Below are 19787 nucleotides of genomic sequence, written 5' to 3'. Positions count from 1 at the left end.
GCACAGATCAACACTAGCACAGGGTAAACTCTATGCACAGATCAACACTAGCACAGGGTAAACTCTATGCACAGATCAACACTAGCACAGGATAAACTATGCACAGATCAACATTAGCACAGGATAAACTATGCACAGATCAACACTAGGACAGGGTAAACTCTATGCTCCCATGCTTGGACAGTAGTTTACTTAGCCTGTGGACATTCTGCTAAAAACAAAATTGGCTGGAAGGAGCCATGGACCACTGCCTGAGAGAAGCTTGCAGTCATGCTGTCATAGAGGCCTGTGGGACAGGTGGCAACTTGCTTCCCCCTCATGCCTGTGAGACAACCCAACTATAAGATGAACAAGAGAATTGAAGCAAGACATAAGATGGAGAATGTTTGGACAGCCATGCCCTTGAAGATCTCCAGAGTCCGGTCATGACCAGCAGGTCTATACTATTGTGTTGACTGAGTGCATTGGGAAATCCTGATTGAATGGGGCTGAACTGCACACAGAGTAGGATGGTGAGAACATGGTCTACAGCCACCCTTGAGTGAGCATGATGACTCTCTCCCCTCCTCCCAGAAAGACTATGAGCAGCAGGACATGCCATGTGTGTTTTAAATTTGGGTTTTCCCAAAGTGACACTTCCAGCAGTCCCCACTGAGGTCATGGACAGTACAGAGGCCTCAAATCACACTTCATCAGAGGATGAAAAGGTTGCGAGAAATGCCTTCCCAGAGTCAGCAAGCAGATCTCAAAGAATCTCTGTAGGATGACTGGGCCCAGTCTGCAGCCAGGGGCCCGGGAGGCGAGGACCTGCGGGCGGCAGCTTCCCGTGCAGGGGCTCTTGTTGCCTCTGCTTTCGAAGGTCTGCCTTTGGATGAGGTATTAATTTGAGGTACTGACTCACTGAGGTCAGTAAAGATCCCATGACACTTATCGCAAAGAGTTGGGGGTGCCCTGGTGACCTGACCAAATTCCCAACCTGGCTCTCACAACCTGCCACCTAATCATCTCCTAGTTTCATCGGCAAATCATTGCCAATTAAACCTCCTCTAGCTGATATGTGGTGAGCGTTCTGATGCAAAATGGCTGCCGTGCATCACCCAGGTGGGCGCTACACACTGGTGGTGGCTGAGGTGAGTTTCCCCCTAACACCTGTAAAAAGGTTTTGAGCTGTGAGTAAAGCACTATCGATGTGGAAGGAATTTTTCTTTTAAAGGTGCACAGCTTCTGCTTCAACATGGTACCTATAGGCCAAAACATGCATGTGTGTAGATGCATATTTAAAATATACTCAGCAGGTACTCATTATTCATTTAGTAGTGAGAGATATGCTAGTGCTGTCCAGATTCAGACCTGAACACAGTCGACATGTTTGAATAAGACTTTCTTCTCAGTGATCACAGGGCCCAGAGCACACCTGTGGTCAGGTCTGTTTGGCTTTCAGGCTACCAGACCAGCCTTTGTTTACAGCACTACTGTGTCGTGTGTATGAAGGAGGACGATTCACAGAAAGAGTTACCAACGCTCTTTAAAGAGAATGGGAGGAGAGGTGCTAGTTGAGCAGCCTGGTGAGAGGCTGTGGGGTATATGCTCCAGGTGCAAGATGCACAAACACGAGGCTATGTAGTTCATTGTAGCTCATGCTGTGGGTGGATAATATTTCAGCTGAAACTGTATGCGTTACTTTGTAACAACATTTTTAATGGTAAATGGACTGCATTTATATAGCACTTTTATCCAAAGCGCTTTACAATTGATGCCTCTCATTCACCAGAGCAGTTAGGGGTTAGGTGTCTTGCTCAAGGACACTTCGACACGCCCAGGGCGGGGTTTGAACCGGCAACCCTCTGACTGCCAGACAATCGCTCTTACCTCCTGAGCTATGTCGCCCCCATTTCTTATTTTTTAATAACATAATTAAATAAATCAAGTGGCAGGCATGCAGCTGAGTAAAAAGCTGAGATAAGTTTCCTGAGGAAAAGAGAAAAAAAAATGTTGCACGTGACATGCTGATATTGTATGCCCTTACAGTGTTTGTGATTGTAATGTGAAAGACTGCTTACTGGTGGTGTTTTTTTCCTCTAAAAACAGTATTTTGGGACTGAAGTAATATACTATTATAGCTTATTCAGTTCTTTTTCAATGTGAAAACACACTGCTATTTCTCAGGTCACTTGAAGTTAGATCTTCTCTCAAAATTGTTTTTTCAATGAATTGCACACTAGGCCATTTTGTATTAAGTGATGCTACAGTAAGTTCAGGGTGGAATTCACATTGTAATAAGGCTCCAGGAATTCCATAAACCATAGAGTTTATTTTCCCTCTTGAGCAGCATGTCAGCCATTTCCATTTATCCGATTGGTTGGGGTGCTGGCCACTAGCTGTAGAGGTGGACAAAAACCAAAACAAAGGAAGCAGGAAATGCTGCACTTATAGATTACTTACCATTTTCAGTTTAAATGAAGGTAAAGTTAGCATAGCCTAATAGGAATGAATGTTTGGTACTGTAATTGATGGCTCTGGTAGGCCACTCCTAGAAGTGAGCCTGCATAGACCTGGTTTCTGTAGCTGCAGCTCCTGTGTCACATGCTGACATTCACACCAGTTTATTTAGCTTAACACACAAGGTGCTGTGGCTGGATTATTCTATAAGAAGCAATTTCACAAGTACAATCAGAAAAGCAGGTGCAAATGAGAGAGAGAGAGAGAGAGAGAGAGAAAGGGAGAAAGATAAAGTGAGAGACATGGCAGATGTTACCACACAGTTGTTGAAGGGGTCTGTTTTCCATGCTCAGGCTCTGAGTGCCCACCCATGAAAAATCCTGACTGGGAAAACAAAAACAAAAGGATGACATGGGTCATAAGGTACCCCGTTTCCACGGATACTGCCATGTTATCTTTTTTCCGGTTGATTTCACGGCACGTGCTTCAAGCACAACAAGACACACTCCTGTGGGACAGCTGGGAAGCCCTGGGGGAATAGGAAGACATATTAGACAAAGGATATTATGGTAGTAGGCATATGCAACTATGAATCGGTGGCAAAATTTATTAATTATGTGCTCTCCATGGCAACATAAAACACTTGGGCGCTGTCTTTGTCCTTGCCTCTCCTGAAATCACATTCACATTTATCATGTTTGGAAATATGTATCATGATCAAATTCAACCATTGGTCAACCATTGGTGGAAAAAAAGTCAGTATATTTCATCATCATGCTGCTTATTTGGTCTTATTCAGATGATTCACTGTTTCAACAGCGAATCTGTGAGAACATAGATACGTGCTTAAATGGTAAAGATAAAGGTAAAGAATGGTAAAGAAAAATTACACCAGTTGCCCTTGAAATGTTTCACTTTACAATATACTTTCCTAAAATAGGTACCTCTCCCCAGTTTGAATCAAGTATGAGTGCTGGCAAGACTGAAAATCCTTAGTTATATGGAGGTCGGAAGGATAACCAGTAAGGGAGGGTATACTCTGAGGTGAAGTGACCCTATTGCATGCAACACATGCAGCCAGAGCATGCATACTCGTCACCTTGTGGAGCACAAGACAAAGCTCAGTTTTCTGGGAGTTTAATTTTTTACATCTGCTGCAGATGATTTCATTAATAATTTACCCATGCACTCTGGAAAGTTTGATGACAACCATATTAATAGTTTTTTTTTCTCCAAAAGGTATAATGCAAAATTATTTTTATCCAATGAAAGTGCCCCAAATTAAGGTGATAAAGGCTTTAAACTGGTCTTAAATGTTCTGATATAATAACATATACAGTATACTAACAAATACTGAGATGGACAATATTTCTGCTTGTTTTTTGAAGGATGCAGAAGGATGGCTCCTTCTGCCACCCATATTATAAACTTATCTGTTCATCTAGTAGTAGTAGCATCTCATCTGAAAGTAGCGGAGTTGAGCACGGAAATGAGAGGCCTGTCTGAATACTGCCTGTAATGTCAAAAGCGATGGAAAGAGTCATTTATGATCAGATTAATGATTATGTTCGCAGGATAAACTTGCTTTACAGTTTCCAGTCTGATTCCAGAGCATCAGATTGAATGGACATGTGTCTTTTATACCTCACAGGTTTTATTAAAAAGGTCTGATAGTGGTTGATAATGGTCATTTGTGCGATACGGATCTCCTAAACCTACAGAACATATTTGACAGCGTTAATCGCAACTTATTACTTTGTGAGTTAAAGGCAATATGTTTCTCTGTGGGAACAAAAGCTCTCTGAATTTAGGTAAAACTACCCATTTTGTTTGGTAACAGATACAGCCTGAGACAATCACCAGGCTTTAGCATCATGGTTCACAGTACAGAAATAACTCCAAAAAACCTCTTAAGTATATGGCCTGTGTCCTTGACAATTATTTATCATTTTAGGACATGGCATTACCATGTGCTGCAAAAAGTTATCCAAAGAATCAGATATGTTGCCAGGACATCTAATTATCTAGATACTGTAATTAATGTTATTTTGATTATTAATGAACATCCTGGTTTGGCGCTGGCAGTATATCAAAACAATGGAAAGACAGGCTACGGAACAAATGCATCAGGAGTTATTCTCAAACTTCAAACCCTGTAGCCACATCAGTTCAAGCACTTCGGGAAATTTGGTTGGCTTCCGTTGGATGACAGAGTGAACATGCTGAAATTAAGATCTATGCACACTTTTCTCTTTGGCTGTTCTCGAAGTCCTTTAACATATTATTTTACATTTGAAAGGGATGAATGTAGCTATTATACCAGAGGCAGTTGTAAGAATCACTGTATATGTATTTAAGTGTTTGTATGGTAAAAACTCATTTGAATATTCAGGAGTCTCATTATGGAATAGTTTACCAGCATTAATTAAGAGAATCAGTAATGGAGAGGCTTTCAATAGAGTGATTAGAAGATGGATGTTTGAAAGCCTGCACTTTTAGTCTGTGTGTTTCTTCTGCTGCTCTGCCTGTGAACGGATAATGGACTATCATTAATCATTGATGTGATGATTATCTTTTTTAGTAATTATCACTTCTGCTTCATTGTTTTTGGTTTGGGGACCACAGTGAAAATAAGTATCTGACTGTTACGTGTTTTTATCACCAAAAGGAAATTGCCTTCAAATTGTCTTCAAATATACTACTACCACGACCACCACTACCGCTAAAACAACTACTACTACTGCTACTACTACTACTATTAGTACTACTACTACCACAACTACGATACTACTACTATTACTACTACCCCTACCACTACTACTACTACTACCACTACCACTACTACTACTACTACTACTACCACTACCATTACCACCACAAACACTACTACTACTTTTACTACTACTGCTATTATCAGTATCTCCTGCTCAGTCCACCCTGGTTTCTCTAGTCATCTCAGCTGCTCCTCATATCTCCCCAGTGCTGGTCCCTTGGAATCCACGGTGCTAGCAGCATACTGACCTTGTTCTGGCTTACCCACATAAACACATGGTGGTCTGATGTGCTACGTGACATGAAAACACAGGGGCTGGAGGTGACAGCTCCATTGCAGTTCCACGCTGCTGTCATAACACAGATGTTTCAAAGGCCTCATCTTCACATCCTGGGAGTCGCAGTCAAAACGGCTAATGTTCATTTAATGCTCATCAGATCGGCTAATGCTCATTTAATGCTCATCAGATGAGCTAATGCTCATTTAATGTTCTCTATTGCCATTGAGTCCTGGGCTTCATTTAGTGAAAAATGTAGCAAATTACTGTGTATTCAGGTGAAATCAGTGGGGAAACTATGAAATCAGACGAAACTAATTAATATTAGTGTGGAAACCTTGTCACTGAAACTGAATCGTTTTTGGAAATGCAAATGGTAACAAGCCAAAATTGCGTTCATAGGTATTGTGTACTGCATTCATAAGTTTAAGCAACAAAGGATAGACCTTAAGTACAATTTTATTAGCCTCAATTGATCAAGAGATCAAAGAGCTACAACAAAAAGCAGCCAATCACAGGGCTCTGGCAGGACTGAAACCAGCCAATCACAGGGGTCTGGCAGGACTGAAAGCAGCCAATCACAGCGGTCTGGCAGGACTGAAACCAGCCAATCACAGGGGTCTGGCAGGACTGAAAGCAGCCAATCACAGCGGTCTGGCAGGACTGAAAGCAGCCAATCACAGGGGTATGGCAGGACTGAAAGCAGCCAATCACAGGGCTCTGGCAGGACTGAAACAGCCAAATACAGGGTTCCGGCAGGACTGAAAGCAGCCAATCACAGCGGTCTGGCAGGACTGAAAGCAGCCAATCACAGGGCTCTGGCAGGACTGAAACCAGCCAATCACAGGGGTCTGGCAGGACTGAAATTGAGAACCCAGACATGCTGTAGATTATTGTGAGTTCTCTGCAGGAAGGCCACATATCAGCTGGTCTGGTAACCCACTGCAAGCCAAATCTTTCCTTGTGTGTCATCTCTCTCTCCCCATAAAATATAAAAGAGGAGAAATAATGTGATTGGTACAGCTCTAGAAGGCCCAAGTGTAATGAGAAACACTAATCTCCGATCAATCCTCACCCAACACAATTCCCCACGGATTTCACCCAGATTTCACACAGGAGTCCCACAACCATCATGTTGCCAGTACTAGGAGCTGAACCACTCCTACGGTTCAGCTACCTCCTGTTCAGCAACAGCGAATGAGACTGTCTCTTATAGGACACGGCTTGCTTAGAAACAAAAAATAAAAACAAAAAGGGAACCTTTTGTGTTCCAACATGAGCAAAACGGTTCAAAACAGGGTTTAGCTGAAAACAGTGCTGAGGAAGTGAAAACAAAAAGTTGCATAAAATAAATACTGAAATGAGGTTTTGATCACGTATTTACTGTGCAGAACTGAGTGATGGATCTGGTAAATGGACTGCATTTATATAGTTAGGTGTCTTGCTCAGGGACACTTCGACATACCCAGGGTGGGGGATCGAACCGGCAACTCTCCGACTGCCAGACAACCGCTCTTACCTCCTGAGCTATGTTGCCCCTATATCTTGAGTCTGTTGTGGTCTGTGCTGAAAGCCACACCCCTTCCACCTGATTGGCCGAATTGGCTGTATGTACGTTATACATAAACAGCTATGTGAGCTCCCAGTTGACCTCAGTAAGGTGTATGCCTCAGGTAAGCTCCCAGATGACCTCAGTAAGTAGTCTGCGTCAGGTAAGGTCCCAGATGACCCCAGTAAATAGTCTGCGTCAGGTAAGCACACAGGTGACCTCAGTAAGTAGTGTGTTTCAGGTAAGCACACAGGTGACCTAAGTAAGTAGTCTGCTTCAGGTAAGCACACAGGTGACCTCAGTAAGTAGTCTGCTTCAGGTAAGCACACAGGTGACCTCAGTAAGTAGTCTGCTTCAGGTAAGCACACAGGTGACCTCAGTAAGTAGTCTGCTTCAGGTAAGCATACAGGTGACCTCAGTAAGTAGTCTGCTTCAGGTAAGCGCACAGGTGACCTCAGTAAGTAGTGTGTGCTTCAGGTAAGCACACAGGTGACCTCAGTAAGTAGTCTGCTTCAGGTAAGCACACAGGTGACCTCAGTAAGTAGTCTGCTTCAGGTAAGCACACAGGTGACCTCAGTAAGTAGTCTGCTTCAGGTAAGCACACAGGTGACCTCAGTAAGTAGTCTGCTCCAGGTAAGCACACAGGTGACCTCAGTAAGTGTAAGTGTACACACAGATTGTAAATGTGGGCTTACCCACTCACATGCACGGACAGCCAGGACAGCCAGGCCCCCCCCAGCGCTCGCATTGTCTGCCCTGCGCGCTGTTTGCGCTGGAGTTACTCACTTTGTGCCAGATCCTGCCACCTGCTTCCTTCCCAGAAATATGAATTCTAAATGCAGGTTTTCCTTTTCACTTTGGATTCCTTTCAGGCCACGTAGTTCCAGGATGTAGCTGCTCATGTGCATGACTGGATCCTTGAGCTGATGAATAAAGTCCATTCATCAAGCCCTGAAACATTTTTACAATAACAGTGCTGCCATTATAAATGAATGTACTAAGCCTTCCAAAGGTTTGAATTAAACACTCAAAAGCCTGCTTTCCTTATGTCCCATATAATAATACTTTCCAACTGTCACACGCCAAGCGTGACACCCCTGGGAGGCAGATGCGGCAGTGCCGGGGAACACCACTGTCTGTCGTATGGAGAGAGAGAGAGCGCACCCCCACAAACATGAAATAAAATAGACGCCATCTTCACCCTTCCCCCTTACGGGTTCCAGGCAAAAACAATAAACTAAAATAACAAACTAAAATAACAAAGGCAAAAGAAAGCAAAACCGTGTGGCAACTTTTCAGTTCCCCGCTCGTAGCTGGCCCGCTCCTCCCACTTTTCAGCACGGGTTAATTTTGTCCCCATCTTGTTAAAAGAAACAAAACTGAAATTAAACGCAACTCAAATAAAGGCACTCGGCTCGGCCCCGAACTGTGGAGAGCAGCACACCTGTAAGCACCTGGCTGATTAGCCAACGCAGCCCAGGTGCGTGTGCTCTCTCCACCAGCCGGCGCAGCCGAGACCAATCCGCCTCTCCGGGGGACGGAGTGCCACACAAACACACCACTACCACTCTGACAGCATCAAACACACCGTCTGTGCTCACTGAAGGCAGGGAGCGGACACACCGTCTGTGCTCTCTGAGGGCAGGGAGTGGACACAGCGTCTGTGCTCACTGAGGGCGGGGAGTGGACACACCGTCTGTGCTCACTGAGGGCGGGGAGTGGACACAGCGTCTGTGCTCACTGAGGGCGGGGAGTGGACACAGCGTCTGTGCTCATTGAGGGCGGGGAGTGGACACACCGTCTGTGCTCACTGAGGGCAGGGACTGGACACAGCGTCTGTGCTCACGGAGGGCAGGGACTGGACACACCGTCTGTGCTCACTGAGGGCGGGGAGTGGACACACCGTCTGTGCTCACTGAGGGCGGGGAGTGGACACACCGTCTGTGCTCACTGAGGGCGGGGAGTGGACACACCGTCTGTGCTCACTGAGGGCGGGGAGTGGACACACCGTCTGTGCTCACTGAGGGCAGGGAGTGGACACAACGTCTGTGCTCACTGATGGCGGGGAGTGGACACGTCCGGCTCCGACAGGCCATCGTTTCGTCACGCGACCACCACCGTGAGCTCACGCGAAAATGAACACGTGCGACTTGCACAAATTGCACGGTGGGTAATGATACGCTCCGCAGAGCAAACTGCTACAGCAACACCTCATTGTGGACGTCAGACAGCCAGACATAACAGCCGTGTACAATCAGCCCCTCCCCGTGACACCCAGGGCCGGCCCTTTGACTATTGTTGCAGCCGAGCTGGGCTACCATTAAGCGCAGTACACCGTTCAGCAGAAGGCCCGCAAGGTATGACATCACTGGTATTTCAAGGCAAATGCTTTGTTTGCACATTTGCCCTAATACAATGTTATCTGGTGAACTCCTGTTGGCATGGCATGCAGCACACCATGTGAATGAATTTAAAGCACAATTAAGCCTCTCCTTCTTTACCAGTACATTATTTATAGTTACTTTTTCCATAAAAAAACACCCCCTAAATATTGGTTATCAATGTTTTGCTCTTATCTGTTGAATCCCAAGGCCGGCATGCCAGTGGAAATGTTTCAAAATGATGCCTTCGAAAAAAATAGGATTTATGTGAGGAATAGCATAATCTGAAGACGGATGTGCAACTCCTGGAGGGCCAGAATGTCTGTGATTCAGCATAAGTGACTCATTAAAGCCACAGAAAGGCGGAAGAGTCCACACACCTTGTTCTCCAGGTCTTCATTTCCAGCTGATTGACAGAAATACCTGCAGACAGTATGGTCCTCCAGGACTGGCTGTCGACACGACTGTGTTAAGGATTTTTGCATGATACACTTTCATTGCTTCAAATGTGTATCCTGTCACTTATTTATTACTTCTGACATTTATATCTTTGTTATCCTCCATCTGATTGACAAGGTTCCCCTTGGATTTCACAGTCAATTGTCCATGCCGTTCTGAATGTCTTTACACCGTTTCTTTTCTTAAACAATTTTACACAAAAAGCAGGGAATCTGCCGTTGTCAATCCTTTCTCTTCTGTCAAAAAAAAAAAAAAATACAACCTTCTCAGTTCCTTTTCTAAAGCATCCAGCTGTGCATTGGAATATTCTTTGTAGGAAATATTTAGACTCCATCCCTAATAACATTTCCAACACTACCCCTGTCAGAGTATTATTAATCTCTGACCTGCATTCTTTGAATTGTCTCTTTGCTGACTTCTCATGGTCTGTTCTCTTCAGATAATACAAAATGGTTCTGCTTGAAAGCCCATCTCTCCTCCATTGTTTCTGTGGTTTATTGCCTTCGGTTCACTCTGGGCTGGTGTCTCTGATGGCACTTTATTTTTGTCCTGCTCATAATTCAGGTTTCCTCCACCACCGCACTCCTCTGCATCTTACACAAAACCCTTTTAAATGGTTCCCCTTACTGTCACTCAGTTTCAATGTCTATTAAATGTTTTCAGAATTAATGTTTTCTTTTTGTTTTTAAACAAAACATTTTTGTGTTGCATTGAATCTCATGGTATTCATTATCAGCCTCTGAATATTGCATTGCGATTTATGCCATCGTTATCAGTCTCTGAATAAAAGTCTATTGTTATTATTATTATTGTTATTATTATTATTATTATTATTATTATTATTAATCAGCTGGGGACCAGACACTTGAACCTGGGTGATTCATCTAGCAGGAAGAGGATACGCTGTATGCCAGCCCCAGCTATCAGCTCCATGCCCCCCCTCTCGGGCTATCAGCTGTCATCAGAAACAGATGCTGCTCTATGAGGATTGGTGCTGCCCCTCCTGTCGTACTGTGGGACAGACAGATACAGCTCTATGAGGACTGGTGCTACCCCTCCTGCCGTACTGTGGGACAGACAGATACAGCTCTATGAGGACTGGTGCTACCCCTCCTGCCGTACTGTGGGACAGACAGATACAGCTCTATGAGGACTGGTGCTACCCCTCCTGTAGTACTGTGGGACAGACAGATACAGCTCTATGAGGACTGGTGCTACCCCTCCTGTAGTACTGTGGGACAGACAGATACAGCTCTATGCTGACTGGTGCTCCCTCCTGCCGTACTGTGGGACAGACAGATACAGCTCTATGCGACTGGTGCTACCCCTCCTGCAGTACTGTGGGAAACAGCTACAGCTCATTAAGTGAGGCTGGAATGGCTAACCGTGCAGCTACTTGGGAAGCAGATACAAGTATCATAACATGGTTTTACCCTCCTTAGCTATTATGCTGAAGGACACAATACTAGCCTATATGAGGGAAATTGGTTTATTGCCTTGGGGAAATGCAGGTACAGCTCTAGTGAGGACTGGATTTTCTCTTGCTTAAAATGGGTAGACAAGAACAGCTACAGGAGGAACTGTGCACCCCATCCGCCGTACTTGACAGAGCAGTGACAGCTCTAGGAGACTTGCACCACAGTAGTACTGTGGGACAGACAGATACAGCTCTGTGAGGACTGGTGCTACCCCTCCTGCCGTACTGTGGGACAGACAGATACAGCTCTATGAGGACTGGTGCTACCCCTCCTGCCGTACTGTGGGACAGACAGATACAGCTCTATGAGGACTGGTGCTACCCCTCCTGCCGTACTGTGGGACAGACAGATACAGCTCTATGAGGACTGGTGCTACCCCTCCTGTAGTACTGTGGGACAGACAGATACAGCTCTATGCTGACTGGTGCTACCCCTCCTGCCGTACTGTGGGACAGACAGATACAGCTCTGTGAGGACTGGTGCTACCCCTCCTGTAGTACTGTGGGACAGACAGATACAGCTCTATGCTGACTGGTGCTACCCCTCCTGCCGTACTGTGGGACAGACAGATACAGCTCTGTGAGGACTGGTGCTACCCCTCCTGTCGTACTGTGGGACAGACAGATACAGCTCTATGAGGACTGGTGCTACCCCTCCTGTAGTACTGTGGGACAGACAGATACAGCTCTGTGAGGACTGGTGCTGCCCCTCCTGTAGTACTGTGGGACAGACAGATACAGCTCTATGCTCACTGGTGCTACCCCTCCTGTAGTACTGTGGGACAGACAGATGCAGCTCTATGCTGACTGGTGCTGCCCCTTCTGTAGTACTGTGGGACAGACAGATACAGCTCTCTGCTGACTGGTAGTACCCCTCCTGTAGTACTGTGGGAAAACATCTGCCTGCTTTGGCTGCAGTTACAGGTGTAGGCAGGAAAATAGAAACTAAAGTGCAGCTACATTGGGAAATGCTCAAAAATAAATGTTAAATAATAAAATGTATTAAGCAATAACAATGTTTTACCCACATTATTAGCATCCATTAGTGCTGAAAGGCCTCTCCAAATATCTACGTCACTATAATGGAGCGAGGATGGAAAATTGGTTTGATTGCCTTGGGGAAATATGCCACGGGTACATGCTACCTCAAAGTGCTTCAAAGCGACTGGAATTGTCTCTGTGCTTAAACTAGGTTAACAAGGAGACAGCTAGCAAGCAGGAGCGGATAATCTCCCTTGGCACAGGGGCCCATTTCCCCCGTGAGCATATCAGAGCCAGCGTGGGACGTGGCTTCAGAGGAAGCCATTTTCCCAGCACCACAGCCTGAGTGGTGTGTAAGACAGAGAACACAGCCACACAGTCACAGCGCACACAAGGACAATACACACCTATGGCTCTTTTTAATCATACTGTACCTTACATGTCTTTCTGTTTTTGCATAGGGATGAGCACCGGTAAGCTCAAAATTCACCAACAGCAATAAACACACCACACTTTGCTTATACATTTACATCGATTATCTGCATTTCCCATAACTCTCTGCAGTCCCTTCTTCTCTCTACAGTATGGTTCCTGAGCTGGATCCCATTGCAGTAAAGTTAGGGTCTTACTAAGCAGCTACTAAACATCCCTTTGTCTCATTTGCAATTATACAGTACGTTCTTATTTTACCACTGTCCACAGTACAATTTTTAGTTTATATCAGTAATACAAAATTTATGTTCTCATATGAACAATAGAAAGGAAATGAAAAGACATCACAAAGGCACATTCTAAGTATTAGTATTACGGGAGACGTTGCAATGTTGATATGAAGGCCCTTTTTTTAGGGAGTGGTTGAGTCCTGGATGATGTCGGACGGCAGTACTGGGGAGCAGCGGGTGGCACCTTCAGCCAAATGATGTGGCTTTCAATGTGCAAATGTGCAGGTGTGCAAAATGACGACCACAAATGGCCGCCCCTTAAGCGCAGGTCCTGTTGAAAGAACACTGAAACTGCGAACACAGCCAGGTACAGAGCAGCCATTTAAACCATGTAAACACGAGCAGTGCTGGCAGTCACACTGGAAACACTCAGCCAAGGTGCCCCAGCTGATACACAGGAATCCAAGACAAGCCTCAGAGAGATGATTTCTCCCTGAGAACTGAAGAACACCAGGGGGATTAAATAATGTGGGGGATTAAATAATGTGCTGCTTGTTAATATTGCACCTTCCTCCAGGATCAGAGAAGTACCTCGGCAGTCTTTGGATACAGCACACAGACAGGGGCCACGTTCAACTCCTATTTTAAATTTTATAGTACTTACTCTAAGACTCCCTTATGTGACATATTTCAGCTTTGAATGCAAAGACCAGGTCGTGAGAAACACACCCTTGAGCTGTTTTCATTCATTATGAATTAGCAGTGCGAAGGTGCATCAAGTTATTTGAAGTGTAGTAAGACTGACAACAGGTGCATCAAAAGCGTAAGCCAAACACTGACTGATCTGCTTGGCTTACAAAGTCCTGGCTTTATTCATCGAGCAGAAATGGTTTGCAGAGGAAGAGTCTTCATTAAGGCTCAAATGTGCAGTGCGAGGACAGCTTGAGTTGCCTGTGAGCATTCACAATAACTTAGTGAAACAGGAAGTCAGTGTGAGCATTCACAATAACTTAGTGAAACAGGAAGTCAGTGTGAGCATTCACAATAACTTAGTGAAACAGGCAGTCAGTGTGAGCATTCACAATAACTTAGTGAAACAGGAAGTCAGTGTGAGCATTCACAATAACTTAGTGAAACAGGAAGTCAGTGTGAGCATTCACAATAACTTAGTGAAACAGGCAGTCAGTGTGAGCATTCACAATAACTTAGTGAAACAGGCAGTCAGTGTGAGCATTCACAATAACTTAGTGAAACAGGCAGTCAGTGTGAGCATTCACAATAACTTAGTGAAACAGGAAGTCAGTGTGAGCATTCACAATAACTAAGTGAAACAGGAAGTCAGTGTGAGCATTCACAATAACTTAGTGAAACAGGCAGTCAGTGTGAGCATTCACAATAACTTAGTGAAACAGGAAGTCAGTGTGAGCATTCACAATAACTTAGTGAAACAGGAGTCAGTGTGAGCATTCACAATACTTAGTGAAACAGGAAGTCAGTGTGAGCATTCACAATAACTTAGTGAAACAGGCAGTCAGTGTGAGCATTCACAATAACCTAGTGAAACAGGCAGTCAGTGTGAGCATTCACAATAACTTAGTGAAACAGGCAGTCAGTGTGAGCATTCACAATAACTTAGTGAAACAGGAAGTCAGTGTGAGCATTCACAATAACTTAGCGAAACAGGAAGTCAGTGTGAGCATTCACAATAACTTAGTGAAACAGGAAGTCAGTGTGATCATTCACAATAACCTAGTGAAACAGGCAGTCAGTGTGAGCATTCACAATAACTTAGTGAAACAAGAAGTCAGTGAATTTTTCCATTCAATATTAGCAGTGTTGGGGAGCAGTTCAATTACATTTTGCAGCATTTTCCTGGTAGTTCAACTACATTCAAATTTGTGTAGTGGTTGTAGAAGTTATTTTTTGTCATTCTGAGGTATAGTTAACAAGAGCTATCAACTCCTTTCGGCCCTAAAATATTTTTTTTTCCTCAAACCCCTTTGACCGAATGCTGCCTCCTCTCTCTTTTCCCTCTAATCCTGATTGGTGAGAAGTACTCTGCTCCACTGTAGTTGCCAATGATCAACTCCCACTTTCCACACACAGCTAGTTTCCCACTGAGCTGTATAATGGTTCTCATATAAAGAAGGCATTTCTCTCACGTGTTATGGCTGGGGAATATTATAATAATTTTTTTTTTTGTGTTGTGTCTCACATTTCCACATTTCTCTTTAGGGTATCTTTGCTGTAGTTCAATTACTTTCAGTGTGAATTAACTGGTAGTCTGTACAACACTTTAAGAGCGGTTTCCCCAACACAAAATATTAGGGAAAAAGCCTGTGTTTATTGTAGCCTTGACAACAGCAGGATATAATTATAAACAGTATTTTCTTTCTTTACCCATGTCCATAAATAACTACAGATAAACTGTGCATAATTTACTTAGACTTATGTAAGGCAAATTATCCTGTTCATGAATATTTAGTTTTTGAATACCATCTGTAGATGGGCAGTAACCCTATGGAATAAAATGTCAACATCTGCATCATTCATTACTCTACAAAAATATTTCATACTTTATTATACAAAAGAACCTTCTTTTAGTTGGACCATTTCTTCTGTGTGTTTGTGACCCATGAAATTTCAGCGGGACTAATTTGTTTTCAGAGAATGAGAACACCAAGTGATTTCATTCTTTTGGTAATAAGTTCCAGAAAATACGTGGACATTTGGAATATGAAAATGAACACTAAATCTGCCTTTCGAATACACGTACATAAAGAGACAACAATCAACGGGAAATTGAGACCGTGTGCATGTAATCAACTTGGTAGAAAAAGCAGTTTGTTCCTCAGTTTTCCACAGTTGGCATAAATAGCTTCTGCTTCTGATTAGAGGTGGATGCGTAATTCCCGCTGCTGCGTGTGTTTAGGGTATGCAGCCTAGCGCACGCGGGCGGGGGGGGAGAACAGGCTGCATTTCCGCTGCGGATCATGCCATGCGGGCGTGCGCGCTCGTCCCACATGCCGCCCGGTCTCTCGGCTGGGAGGTCGCGGGTGGATGTGCGCTCTCTGTCCCCGGGGGAATCGGGGCTGGGAGGTCGCGGGTGGATGTGAGCTCTCTGTCCCCCGGGGGAATCGGGGCTGGGAGGTCGCGGGTGGATGTGCGCTCTCTGTCCCCGGGGGAATCGGGGCTGGGAGGTCGCGGGTGGATGTGAGCTCTCTGTCCCCCGGGGGAATCGGGGCTGGGAGGTCGCGGGTGGATGTGCGCTCTCTGTCCCCGGGGGAATCGGGGCTGGGAGGTTGTGGGTGGATGTGCGCTCTCTGTCCCCCGGGGGAATCAGGGCTGGGAGGTTGTGGGTGGATGTGAGCTCTCTGTCCCCGGGGGAATCAGGGCTGGGAGGTTGTGGGTGGATGTGAGCTCTCTGTCCCCGGGGGAATCAGGGCTGGGAGGTTGCGGGTGGATGTGCGCTCTCTGTCCCCGGGGGAATCGCGGTCGCGGGTGGATGTGCGCTCTCTGTCCCCCGGGGGAATCGGGGCTGGGAGGTTTAGGGTGGATGTGCGCTCTCTGTCCCCGGGGGAATCGGGGCTGGGAGGTTTAGGGTGGATGTGCGCTCTCTGTCCCCGGGGGAATCGCGGTCGCGGGTGGATGTGCGCTCTCTGTCCCCCGGAGGAATCGGGGCTGGGAGGTTTAGGGTGGATGTGCGCTCTCTGTCCCCGGGGGAATCGCGGGACGGCAGCTCTTCCGGCTCCCGCTGAACGTGACGCGCTCGACTCCGCTGCGCGGCCAGCGTCCTGACCCCCAGGGACCCGTCCCAGCTGCCTTCAGCGCTGCAGCCATTTTCCCCAGGATCTCTCAGACACTCACTCCAGACCACAGGAACTACAGTGACTGACAGGAATGATAATTTATTTGTCCATTACATCGCTTTAACAGTGATTGCCTGTGATATGATCTGTGCTTTTATAATCCCTGGAAAACCAAAGACATTCATGATTTCGGATCTGTTAAAAGGCATTGTAGGGTATCTAAAGAGAAACTGTAAACGTGTCAGATGAAAGGAGCTGAGACTCAGTTATGTGCCCTTCCCTCCCACGGCCAGGTCAGGCGTCTAAAGGTCAGCTAGCGCTCCTGGCCTGGGGATAAATCACTCTGAGTGGTGCTGCACAGCCTGCAGCGATAACACGCAATGCTATCATCATTTCACGCTCTCCCAAAAAACGCTTCACACAACCAAAGTACCAGCATCGCTGCACTTCTGATTTCTGATAAACAAATCATTTTCAGTGGTTTAAAATGTGAAGAGCATTACAGCCACCAATACACAACAGGAAGTCCTTCCTCATTCCAACAGCACGCCACTGATTCACTCAAAGGAACTATGAAATAAGGCCTTGTGTCGCTGTCATTTCAACAACTTTCTAGGTGAAACTCATTACTGCTCAGAATCAAAAGCTCATTCAGACATGTACAGTTTTACTGTCCTGGAAAAAGGTTAAAATTTTAATGGTACACTAAATGGTCACAAGACTGTTAGGGACCATTAACCCTGATACGCAGCAGAGTTCTCACAGGATCAAAGCAAAGTGGAAGAGAAAAAGGCTGGGGGAAATGGAACGGTGGTGACGCGTGTTTGGGGTTGAAGGCCGCTCATTTCTTAACGCTGAGTATGGTCATCTGAAGGCACTCCTCGCGCAGGGCCACTAGTTCAGTCTTATACGCACTGGGCTTGGCCTCGTAAAAGCTGGGCTTCTTGGTGGAGAGCGGCGTCTCCACGGTGACGGAGCTGGCGGCCAGCGGCTCGGGCGGCGGGCTGCGGCTGATGGCGCTCATCAGGGCCGCCAGGGCCCGGGTGACGTCGTTGCGCGCGCCCTCGTTGACGAAGCAGTAGAGGATGGGGTCGGCCACGCAGTTGAGGCTGGTGAGGGCCAGCGAGACGTGGTAGGCGGTGAACAGGTCCTCCTCGAAGCGGCAGTCGCAGGGCCGGACGAGGAAGAAGACGCTGCGCGACAGCAGGAGCACGTGGTACGGCGCGAAGCAGAAGAGCACGATCATGATCAGGCTGAGCGCCAGCCGCTTGATCTTGGCCTTCTCCTCCTTCTCCGTGGAGATGTTGCCCCGGATGGCCCGCAGGATGCCCCGGTAGGAGAAGATCATGAGCACCCAGGGGAAGAGGAACCCCAGGAAGATGCGGTACAGGTTCATTCCCGCCACCCACTCCTGCATGGGGTACTTCTCGAAGCAGAAGGTGTGGTTGAAGCGGTCCTTGAAGAGCTCGTTGTGGAAGAGGGGCGCCGAGTTGGCCACGATCTCGATGACCCAGACCACCGCGCTGACCAGCACGGCCGTCTTGACCCGCCGGATCTTGGCGAACTTGAGCGGGTGGGCCACGGCCAGGTAGCGGTCCACAGAGATGCAGCAGAGGAAGGCGATGCTGATGTAGATGTTGGTGTAGAAGATGAAGCCGAAGAGCTTGCAGGACTCCTGTCCGTGGATCCAGTTGTCATGGTGGAGGAAGTAGTCGATCCACAGGGGCAGTGTGGCAATGTAGAGGAGGTCGGCGACCGAGAGGTTGATCAGGTAGATCCCCAGTTCGTTCTTCTGCTTGACCTGCATGTAGGCAGCCCACAGCGCCATGCAGTTGGTAGGTAGACCCAAGACAATCACGATGATGTACAAGGTTGGCTGGAACAGATGGTCTATATTGGAGTCCACTTTGCAGAAAGAGATGTTGCACATTGTTTTGTCCATTTATTAGCTTTACTCGTATATCTTTCAGAGCCCCTTATAGCAAGTTCCAAAAGCTCATCTTTGCCAGTGTGCGTTCAACATCACTGTATTCCAACTCAAGCCATATACATTAAGATATATGTGGCGGGTTTGGCAATGAACACACAGGCACTCGTCTGAACTGTACAGACACAAGGACGCCGGCGAGGACCTGCAATGAGCTCAAACATTTCCTTGTTCAGATGTTTGGGAGGCCTTTGAGAAATAGTCAAGCCCAGGACCCTTGTGCTGTGACATGGTGGGTGTGGCTCCAAGGCTCCTCATTTGTCCTCCCCGTTTTTCATGGCTGGTTCCTGACCTTTCCCCAGAGGAAGCCCCAGGCTTCTTATTAACCCAGCGTCAGGGATCAGGACAGATCATCGGAGGTCAGAGCTGCAGGAAGATGGGGACAGGAAGCAGGCTACCAGGTAGCAGAGTCTACTGCTGAAGATCCCTGTGCCATTTCCTTCTCTGTCCAAACTCTCGCAGAAGGACATGTGACGCGTCAGCCAACCAGGTGCTGATCTACTGGTCTTTCCTCTTTAACCCATCTGAAAATTAAAGGCAGGGAGATGAATGTTAGGTGTGCATTCCTGTTGAAACATGTACAGTACAGTGTACTAGCCTATCACAATCCAAAGACTACAGTGTACTATCCTATCACAGTCCAGACTACAGTGTACTATCCTATAACAATCCAGACTACAGTGTACTATCCTATTATAATCACAGAGCAGACTCCAGTGTACTATCCTATCACAGTCCAGACTACAGTGTACTATCCTATAACAATCCAGACTACAGTGTATCATCCAATACCGACACGTGTGATCTATCAATCACAGAGCAGACTACAGTGTACTATCCTATCACAATCCCCAAACAGACTAGTGTACTATCCTATCACAATCCCCAGACTACAGTGTACTATCCTATCACAATCCCCAGACTAGTGTACTATCCTATCACAATCCCCAAACAGACTAGTGTACTATCCTATCACAATCACAGAACAGACTA

General features: G+C 46.3%; 1 protein-coding gene across 1 annotated transcript in view; it reads right to left on the bottom strand.

Annotated features, from left to right (window-relative positions):
- Positions 1-16890: 16890 nt before the first annotated feature.
- The window catches only part of gpr4 (G protein-coupled receptor 4), a 36100-nt gene continuing 33203 nt past the window's right edge, over positions 16891-19787 (bottom strand). Inside the window, exon 2 of the mRNA XM_064302335.1 lies at positions 16891-19318. Within this exon, the coding sequence (XP_064158405.1) occupies positions 17649-18749 (1101 nt within the window). The 5' untranslated portion in view covers positions 18750-19318 and the 3' untranslated portion in view covers positions 16891-17648. The remainder of the gene's footprint in view (positions 19319-19787) is intronic.

This window comes from Anguilla rostrata, chromosome 12 (genome assembly GCF_018555375.3).
Source record: "Anguilla rostrata isolate EN2019 chromosome 12, ASM1855537v3, whole genome shotgun sequence".
NCBI lineage: Eukaryota > Metazoa > Chordata > Actinopteri > Anguilliformes > Anguillidae > Anguilla > Anguilla rostrata.
This window is presented reverse-complemented; position numbering and strand designations above follow the sequence as displayed.